The 10785-nt window shown below is 29.3% G+C and overlaps 2 protein-coding genes across 5 annotated transcripts; both read right to left on the bottom strand.

Moving 5' to 3' along the window:
* Positions 1 to 608: 608 nt before the first annotated feature.
* On the bottom strand, positions 609 to 7313 carry LOC107496061 (factor of DNA methylation 3). Of its 4 annotated transcripts, none has more exons than XR_008001570.1 (6): positions 7000 to 7313; positions 2573 to 2729; positions 2414 to 2467; positions 2080 to 2169; positions 1704 to 1990; positions 609 to 1048 (listed from the first exon to the last, which is right to left on the bottom strand). XR_008001570.1 is itself a non-coding variant. In XM_052252348.1 (6 exons), exons 2-6 carry the CDS (start codon positions 2615 to 2617, stop codon positions 992 to 994), a joined length of 345 nt encoding a protein of 114 aa, XP_052108308.1. In that variant the 5' UTR covers positions 2618 to 2729; positions 7000 to 7313; the 3' UTR covers positions 609 to 991. The 4 variants fall into 4 exon arrangements, 2 of the variants coding, with proteins under 2 accessions (XP_052108308.1, XP_052108309.1); XM_052252348.1 differs by having other exon boundaries at positions 1704 to 1807; positions 2085 to 2169; XM_052252349.1 differs by lacking the exon at positions 2414 to 2467 and having other exon boundaries at positions 1704 to 1807; positions 2085 to 2169.
* Positions 4433 to 5434, bottom strand: LOC127739584 (uncharacterized). Its single transcript, XM_052252034.1, has one exon. The coding sequence runs from the start codon at positions 5432 to 5434 to the stop codon at positions 4433 to 4435; it is 1002 nt and encodes a 333-aa protein (XP_052107994.1).
* Positions 7314 to 10785: the final 3472 nt, after the last annotated feature.

Raw genomic sequence — 10785 nt, 5'->3', positions numbered from 1 at the left:
TGTTTGGGTATAACAATATAAAAGTATTTTTTGTTTATTTATTATATAAAAAATATATTTTTTTAGAAAAAAAGATGTTTTAAAAAAGGATATAAATTACATCTTTTCAAAAAAGATGTTTTTCTTATTTTTCTAGTGCTTTTACTTTTACTACTAAAAATTTGCGAAACACACTGAAAAATAAAAAAATATTTTTTCATTGAAAAAAAGATCTTTTTTATCAAAATAATGACGCCCAAACAAGCACTTAAATATCTGATATAAAAATATTTTTACTTAATAATTATATTTAGATATAGTAATATATTTTTTTTAATTTATTATGTTAATAATATATTTTTTAAATAAAGAAATTTTAAAAATATATAAATTATAATTTTGAAGGGTGTAAAATTTACACTACAAGCTTTCCCGTCCCCTCCCTTCTCTTCCAAACGCAATTCACAAACAACCCTTATGGTACATGAATCAAAGCTTCTTCTTCATCTGCTGTTTCAAGCAAAGCAGCTATCATGGATATTTATTATCTTCATCCATCAATAAAATAATGGGATAAATGGAATGCTAATAAACGAAGGCAATTGGGTTACATAGAGTAGGAAGGCTATTGGGTTACATAGAGTATAAATCTTTAAAAAAAGTTCTTCAATAAATACACTATAAAAGCATTGGAAACTACAAAGTTTTAGTTTTTATAATAAGTTATTTTTACATTAAACACCTTAACAAATTCCCTTTAGCAAAACTGTAAAAGAAAGATAAAATATTCTATTAAGACTGAAGAGCGATATCAAGAAAAAAAATATTTCAATAGATCTATAAGATTAGCAAAGGCGCACCTGATGTTTCCCATCACTTGTGCTGATTTTAAAGGGATGCCAGTCTGGGTCCTTAAGATACTCTTCCCACAATGAACACAGTTCTAAAGCTCTCTCTTCTGCTTCCTCATCATTATATCTTTTCCCTCATAAATTCAACGAACGGTCTAATATCAAGTTCCCCCATTCTCCTCACACCAATATTGCCACGAGTACACGTCTTTAACTCCCTGAAACATTTAAAATATAAGAAACCATGGAGAAAGGAAAGGAAGTTTCAATGTTCAGAGCATAAAAATCCATGAGCCACAAGTCAGGTAACAGACGAGAACTGAATATCGTCACAATATGACTGTTGCACCATTACAAGCCAGCATTGCTGGTCTCTTCTATAGGTACAGTTTTAGAGACCTATGAATTAGAAATAATCAATTGGGCGACATTTTAATTAGATATCAAATAAATAAGTTTTGACTTTAATGGAGTTACTTTGTTACCTTGATTTCTAACTGAATAAATTAAACTTTTGGAAAAAAAAAAGAGAGAAAGAATGCACTATAAAAGAAACCTTAATTTAAAACAAAGTGTATTTCATCTCCAAAGAAAATTTTATTTCTTTCATTGTGGTTCATACAGGATAGTTTCATCAATCAGTTAATATCTTATCTGATTCATATAAGAATTTATTGAGCTGACAACAAGCAAAACCTGTGTTTATAAAATGACCGGGTCATATTCCAATGATAGCCAAGAAATCAGATATCAAAGTATTAAAAAAAACAGAACCTGATTGAACAGATGCGCTTACAGTGTAGTTCAAAAAAAAAAATATGCACTTTGGAATACTTTTCAATATGCGCTTATCAGGGAACACAAAAAACTTACACTAATCAATACTTTTCGAGCATCCTGCAGCTCATCGTTGCTCTTACGCTCTTTAACAATTAGTGCTTGGTTCAATGTCCCTATCTCTCGAAGTGACTGTTCCTTATCTCTTAATTCGTTATATAAAATATCCATCACATTCAAAACTTTAGAATCTCCATCATCTTCCATGTGCTTCATGACATTTAATTTTCCTTTTAGTTGGTGAATCTCCAACTCCAATTTTTGTTTCATATCCAATTGTTTCCAAGCTGGACAATTTTAGCATGGAGTTCTTCTTTTTGTCGCTGGATAAACAAATAGTCAAATAGCATTAACAATTACACCGTTTTGCAATATAAAGTATAAACAAAGCCTTAAAACAGGTTATGCAAACCTCCTGATTTGCAGCCAGTCTCAAAAGATTTTTATTAGCCTTCTCTTGTTCATGAACAGCAATCTGAAGAGAGCTGTTTTTCATTGCATTCTGAAAAGACAATAAAATGAGGATTATCAAATAAACCTATCTTACATGAAGGTACATCAGTCATCAACCTCTTAAGCTCAGCCTAAATGATAGCATAGTATACTAAGGACAAGAAGTAAAATTAACAGGAAAGAATTATTTTCCTTCACAAATAAGCACATTGGAAAGAATTATTTGCTATATGAGTTTTCACCAGTGATCAAATTGTTATGAAATACGTGTATTGTGACAATCCTAAACTGACCTCTTTAGGCTGTGCTTGAAACTTCAAGGCAGAAAATTTCTTCGTATTAAGGCACTGCATGACATGACATTAACAATTGAGTATTTAAATAATCAGGAAGGAAAAGTATAGATACAAAACCTCTGACACTAGATATATAGCTCAGTGTTGTAAACTCACATTTTTTCTGAGAATGATCTGGTATTGAGGGTCTACTTTGAACATGATAAGCCTTTGTTGTCATTGCCAAAACTTGCATAGCACTAATTGCAGCCAGTTGATTTTCTTGCTGAAGATATAACTGAGCAACTTTCCTAGAAAAGAAAGCAGCTTTTCTCTGGTACCCAAAATTACCATACAAACGAGCAATTTCAATATATAATACAAGTCTATCACTTGCATCAATTAAAGATTTAGCACCATCGGCAGCAGAGGTCAAAAAAAATTGAGCAAGGAATCAATCCTAGTGGTTTATAGCAACAAAGATAACTGTGTCACTTGCACTATGTAATACTAAAAAAATCAAAAGATACCAATAATAAAAACATTTCCAAAACTAAACAATTCATCAGGACTCAAACCCTCAAAATTGAACATATTAAGGCAGTAAGGCAGTTTTATGTTTTAACACTTGGAAAAACAGAATCAGAATCAGTTCATTTGATGCTAAATCTTTGGAAAGACTAAAAATCTCATTGGATCATGGTGGCAAGTAAGTTCAGCTAGAATTGGAAGCACACCGAAGAATCAAATGAGAGAGGGATAGAAAATTATCTGAGAATCGTTGGAACAGAAGGCGAAGCATCGATGCACAAGCGAAGAAGAGTAGGACCTACAGAAAGCTTTGAATTGATCAATTACTAAGTGGAAGGGAGAGGGTGAGGAACTGAGGATAGACTGCTGCTATCCGTAGAGATTAGGGGGTGAGGTTGTTCTTTATCAGTAGATTGGTATACAAAGAAGAAGAATAATTTTTAGATATATTTTTCATTCTGGTATGAAGGGGATAGGAGAGATTAGATTAGGATTCATGATAACCAAAGCAATTTTTTAGTTTATATGAATAATAAAATATATTTTGGTTTTAATTTTTAAATTGATTCATATTTAAAATTATAAAACTAAAGTTAATTGAATTTTAATTAAATTAAAGAGTTAGGGTTGTTTTTCTCTAATATAAAAAAAAAGATATTTAAGTCTTTTTGTAAAAATTAAATAAAATTTATTTTTATTTTTATTAAAGTATAAGGGTGATTTAGTAAAATCATTAATATGATATGTATTTAAAAAAAATTAATTATTAACGTGAAAAACATAATCCACATGTCATGTTTTAATTTGATCATATTTTTATTGTACTGGTAAGTATAAATTTATCGCCGTACCAAAATAAACACCACAATAATTAATTAATACAAGCAGAAAAATTTAGAATAACGTAATATATAACGCAGTGCACAATTCAATAATAACACAACCAATCGATTGAATTGTGAAAAGACATAAATCGATTGGATAACACAAACAATTAATTAAATTAGGAAAAAACTCACATGCCTTGCAAATTCAATCGATTGAATTTCCAAGAAACACTATTTCATCGGCGTTTACGGATGTAACAAATCAAGGACAAAATTCTAATTGATTAGAATTACCAAAATATTTATTATGATTAACAGATCTAATTCGTTATTATTTTTGTTTTTTATTATTAATAAACATGATAAATGAATAATAAAATAATATATAAAAGATTAATTTGTAGTTAAAATTAAAGAAGAACTATTTAACAATTATTAAAAAACTTAAAATATATGTTTTGTTTATGTAACCATTTAACGGTATAAGACTATCGAATCCGATACCTGATCTTTTAATATTTTTCGTAAAATAAACTATAAAGTGAAGAGAGAGAAATTACAAGTCTAAATAGCAGTACTGAATAATAACAAAATGGAGATAAACATGTTTTCATTAAAATTTTACTATAAGGAAGAACAAACACACTACAAATAATCTTTTAAAATAATAATAAAAACACTAAAGAAATGAGCTAGAATAACACCAGACAGGAGGACACATGAACTTTTCTTCGCATAATAGTATTTGACAACTTCCATCGTCCAAGTTGAAGATGCCAATATCTTGATATTGGGCACGGTACGGCCATTTCGCTTCTAATAGGTTATCTGTAAAGTAGATTTGATTTCCTTTGGTTTGAAGACTTGCAGGCAGCATTTGAACAGAAGAGTTGAGTCCAATCATCAGTGCGTAGTTTTTCAAACTATCTAGTCTGGACCATTCTTTTGCATTCTTCTTTAATTCATAGATATCAAATTTGTAAGTCGAGTGACTTAGATCCGTAAAATGTCTCTCCAACATCAATAAACTTCCATTAGCACACCCAACCAAATATTTAAGCTGGTAAGGACCCACCGCAGCATCAGAGGGAGGTTTGGCTTCATGAATACCACCTACAGGCCCTGATTTTGTGTTTGTATCAAATTCGTATAGCTGGCCACCTTCGTCTACTGCATATATCTTCTCTCCAAAAAATATGACATCATTAATCGACGGTTTTCTAGAAAGATCTACCCATCTCTTGTCATTTGGTTTGTAAAAGGCTAATGTACAACGAGGTCCATACATGGCCACTGCCAAAAAATCTTCATTGTCATTGCTAGGACATGAATTTATAATAACCTTCCAAACATGGACTCTATTTTGTAAACTACTCGACATCCGGTAATCATCCCTATTGTCATAATCCAAATACCGCACAGTATATTCAAAGCCATAATTGTTAGGATTGTAGTCAATTATATCCGGAAAAGTTGATATTGGAGGAAGATCTAAACGGACCTTTGTAAATGCATTTAACATATACATCGAACATTGGTATATATCCAGGACGATCAACCATCCACCAAAAGAACCACGGATCAATTTGTTCTGCATCTCTGGTAGCTTGAGATGGTGGATCTCGTCTTCATCAAGAGACTGAATATCAAGCGGTACTTCATCAGCAATAGGTAAGTTCATGAGATGGTAGATCTCCTCGTCTTCATAAATATGAGTACTGGAAGATTCTTCAGGTACCAGCAGCCACAAAATCTCGCTGGAGATCTCTGGAAGTTTCAAGCTCCATTGCTTGCAAACTAAACGAAGTCGGATGAAATCATCGTACGAATAAAAATCATCGTACGAATAGAAGTGCTCTGCAATTTCCTTCAAGATGTAATCATGAATGTTTGCCCATCCATCAATGTCGTCACCCATATCTCAGACTCAAGCTATGTTATTCCCAGATGAGACGCTAACTGCAGAAGCCAGGATTTGTTTGAAGTTCGCTGTGTTTGTTACGTATATATAGGATTTGTTTGAGCCTATTCAAAAATATTAAATTTTTTTTTAAAGGATCTTTAAAAAAATATTTTATATTTAGGGCTTATTTGGGTGAGCTTCTAAAAAAATATCTTTTTTCGAGTTATCTTTTTTTAAAAGATCTTATGAAAGAGTAAAAGTAATTTTATATTTGGATATTTAATGCAAAAAGATATTTTTATCTATCAATTATGTTTGGGTATAACAATATAAAGTACTTTTTGTTTATTTATTACATGAAAAATATTTTTTTTAAGAAAAAAAGATCTTTTAAAAAAAGATGTAAATTATAACTTCTCAAAAAATTTTTTTTTTATTTTTCTAGTGCTTTTACTTTTACTACTAGAAATTTGCCAAACACACTAAAAAATAAAAAAAAATCTTTTTTCATTGAAAAAATATATTTTTTATCAAAATAATGACGCCCAAACAAGCACTTAAATATTTGATATAAAAATATTTTTTACTTAATAATTATATTTAGATATAATAATATAAAAATATTTTTAAAGTTATTATGTTAACAATATTTTTTTAAATAAAGAAATTTTAAAAATATATAAATTATAATTTTTTAAAAAATATTATTTTTATTTTGCTAATATTTTTACTTTTATTATTAAAATTTTGTTAAACACACTAATTTTTTTTTCTAATAATTGAATAATACCTAAACAAACTCATAGTGTCTTGTTTGTTGCATATCTCTGTTTATTTATTTTGGGTAGATTTTATCCCATCTTATTTAATTTCAAATTTCAAATTTTGTTGAAAAATTAAAATTAAATTGAGGATATATAACTAGTTTTTTTTGGGGACGCTATCAAATATGAGTTTGGAATCTATCTATCTAATACAGTAATAGTGTGATACCTCACATGATCATATTGGAAATTTGGGATCTGTATCATTAATTATTTATTGTTCAAAACTTTTATTTAACTTTTTGGAGGAAAAATCTAATTTAATAATCTTTCTGTTTCTTCCTTTAGAAATCAAAACAGAAAATAGAAAGAAAAACACAAAGCAGCAACAGCACAGCAGAGCCAGAACCCAGAAATCAAATAATCATTCAACAAAAAATAAAAAATACAACATAGCAGCACACTAAAGCCAGAGCAAATCAATTATTTCAACAAAAACACAAAATCCCTGTAATCATTCAATGATTTCACAACAGAGAATAAAACAAAAAACAAAGAACAAGTGAGCGTGATACTGACCTTCGAGAGGGGTTGAGCACAGCGGAGAGCAAGACGACAGACAGCAGTTCAGCGCGATGAGACGACGGCAACAAGACGACCACGAGCAGGACGAAGACGATGGAGGATGGGCGCCGGCGAGGAAGAAGAGAGCGAACAGGGGATTTGACTTGGATAACACCGACAGGACAAAAAGAGACTCCTCGGACAGTCACGGACGGCGGCAGTGGGTCACTCCGTTCGACGGCAGTGGAGGCTAGCTAGGGTTTTCACTTTTTCTTTTTTTTGAGTGAACGAATGAAACTATGAAAGGAACGAAAGAGCTGAGAGAGCATCCAGAGGATTTCTTTTATTTAAATTAAATAAATATAATATTTATCGATTTAAATAACAAGTAAATATTTAAATACACTTTGAGTCACATATAGGATACAGCTGAAAAAACTCAATTTTTATTTATAAACATTATAATATTTTTATAAATTTAAAACTACATGTATTATTATAAAAAAATTACGATTAAAACAATATCAATTTTTTTAGATTAATCCAATTCTTAAAAATTACATCTTGTCCTACGTATTTAAAATTAGTGATTCGAAAATAATTAATACATTATTTTTTTAAAATTCAATCCATTTGAATTCGTACTCAAAGAAGGTAAAAAAAATAGATTAAATTAAATTGATTTAAATTTAAAAAAAATAAAGTTATACGTATTCAGTTACATGATAATAAAAAAACATTTAGTAAGTATTCAGATATTATATTAAAACAAACGTGAAATTAAAAGAATAAGTACAACAGAACAAAAAATGGAGAGAAATAATTTCGTTTCTTCTCGTCATGAAATCAGACACGTAACTTTTTATTCTGATCACATCACTTTTAATTTTTAATATTCTCTCACAGACTCAATATTTTAAATTTTTATACGTAATTTTTTATTTCTCGTAAAACCTTATTTCAAGTTTAAATCAATCCAATTCGAATTATTTTTTATGTACTCTTTTTTTAGTTCTAATTCAAATAGGTTAGTTTTTAAGAAAATAATGTTTTCCATGTTGATATATATATATATTTTTTTACGAAAATATTGTAACGTTATATATAAAAATTGTCCTGCTCGCACGTATCTCGGACATAGTTGTCAAAACCGAATCGGTGATTGAACCGGTCAAGTTACTGGATTACTGAGTCATTGGTTCAACCGGTGAGTCACTGGAATACATATTTTTACTAACATTTTAAGAATATTCAACTATTATAAAATAATATGAAATAGAAATAATAAGCATTTTATTAATTTTATTCTATCATAAATATTTTATTTTGTTTTTATATTAAAATAATAATTATTTTCAAATTTTAATAATTTATTAATAAATTTATATCTATTATACTATTATATACTACAAGTATTTATTAAAAAATAAGTGAATTTATAATTATTGTTAAATAAAAATATAATTAATTTAAAAATAAATGAGTTTATAACTAAAAATTAAAATAAATTAAATAGAAGTAAATATATTTGATAAAAGATATCTATATATATAATAATTTGTAAATATATTAACTTGAATTGTGATAGCCTGGTGGCTGTGACTTGCTCCTTTTTCATTGAGGACAGGTTCGAACCCCATCCCACCCATTTTGAAAAATTTAATTTTCAGCGGTTCGGTTGGATCAGTTTTTACCTTAACGGTTTTTAATGGTGAACCGAATCACTTGTAATGCCAATTAGTGGTTATTAGGCTTGTGGAAAATGGATCGGTCATGTTCCTTTCTTATTAGAAAACATCCCACAAATGGAGGCTATAAAGAGAAGGTTTAAATTCTAAGCAAGATGGTGTGAGAACAAAAAAGCCATAGAAGTCATTAAAGAAGTTTGGAATTAATTTTAGTGGATCAACGATGTATATACTAGTCCAGAAAATCCAGACATGCAGACACGAATTGGTTTAATGACAATGCTCTAGTAAATATAATTCAAAGGTTATAGAAGAATTGCAACAGGAATTAGAATTGTTGAGAGAAGTTGAGAGTGTTGGCGGGTTGGAAATTAAAGAGCTGGAGAAAAATTGGAGGAAGCGGTCATCCAAAAAGAGAAGTATTGACGAAAAAAATCTAGAATTCGGTGGTTCAAAAAAGGGGACCGAAATACCCAAAATTTTGACCAGAAGTTAAAAATGAGAACAAATCGAAACAAGATTTGGAGGATAGTTTGGGAGAACGGTGAAGTTGCTAGCTCAAGAGCTGAAATTAGTGCAGTGGTAGAATCATACTTTATAGATCTGTTCTCCTTCACTTGTCATGGAGACCTAGAAAACCTCTTCACATACTTTGAGTCGAAAGTGACAGCTAACATGAATTGAAAGCTCCAACGGCTAATTACTATGGCAGAAGTGTAAAAAGCTACTTTTAGTATCAACTTAGAGAGTGCTCCAGGTGATGATAAAATAATTGTGAAATTCTTTCAATACTATTGGAATTTAGTTGGAAGGTTGTTTTCAGAGCTATCCACAATTTTTTTGCAAGAGGTAGAATATTGAGAAGTTTTAATAACACCCACATCTACCTCATTCCAAAAATTTCAAGTGCGAGTAATAATGACATAAATAAGACCTATTAGTTTATTTTCAATTGTTTACAATATTATTTTTAAAGTGTTGGTGCATAGAATGCAACATAATGAATAAAGTGATCAATTTAACCCAAAATGCCTTCATTAAAGAAGATTTATTTCTGATAATATCCTAGTTGCACACGAATGCATGCATTATCTCAAGAACAAAAAAAGGGATTTGGTAATAAAATGACAATCAAACTAGACATGAGCAAGACTTATGATATGGTAGAATGAAAGCTTCTATAGTTCATGATGGAAAAACTTGGATTTGACATTAGATGGTTTAATTGGATTCACGAGTTAGTTTCAACTATTTCTTACTCAGTCATTGTGGAAGGACAACTCTATTGCTTTTTTGGGCTAAGTAGAGGTATCTGATAGGGTGACTTTCTATCTTCATATCTATTCCTGATTTGCGCAAAAAAAAAAAAATTTTTGTTATAGAAGATAGAGTAAAACAACATTTTTACAAGAATCTAAGTATCTAAAAAGTATTTCAAAATAAATCATCTATTTTTTGCATATGATTCTATCATATTCTGTAAAACTAATATTGAAAATTGCGAAGAGATACTAACAATTTTTTAGAGAATTATAGGACAAATAATTTTTTAAAAAAATTATGGATTTTTAATTTAAATATTGTAATGTTTTTGAAACATCAAATATTAAATGTAAAATAGAATTTTATTTTTGTGAAAAAAAAATTCTTATTTAATTATTTAATTTATTTTTTTAAATTCCAAATAAATTTTTTGAATTTCACCCGCCAAAAGACCTATAAACATATCCTAAAGGCTAAATCACTAAGGTCAATTCTACTGTAAAAAAAGAGAAATTCTTCTTTAGCTGATAAAGAGACGACGTGGAAAAACACCCTGTGAACACATGTTACGTTCTCTGAACGAAGGCACATTCTGACTAAAAGCAGAAGATGCAGACGATACCACATGAGAGAAAATTAATTAGATCAGTATAATTTTTTTGTTAATGATTATGATTATATTTTTTGGCTTTTTTATTTTGGGATCAGTAACCTTTATTGTTATTTAGTAGAAATTGGCCAAATTTTACTCTTAACAGATATAGTCTATCATGTAATTAAATTGGCTTGGGTTTAACTTACAGTTTGTTATAAATTTTTTTAAAATATTAAACCTTACCTGTTTTTCAGT

The sequence above is a fragment of the Arachis duranensis genome, chromosome 7 (assembly GCF_000817695.3).
Source record: "Arachis duranensis cultivar V14167 chromosome 7, aradu.V14167.gnm2.J7QH, whole genome shotgun sequence".
Lineage (NCBI taxonomy): Eukaryota > Viridiplantae > Streptophyta > Magnoliopsida > Fabales > Fabaceae > Arachis > Arachis duranensis.
This window is presented reverse-complemented; position numbering and strand designations above follow the sequence as displayed.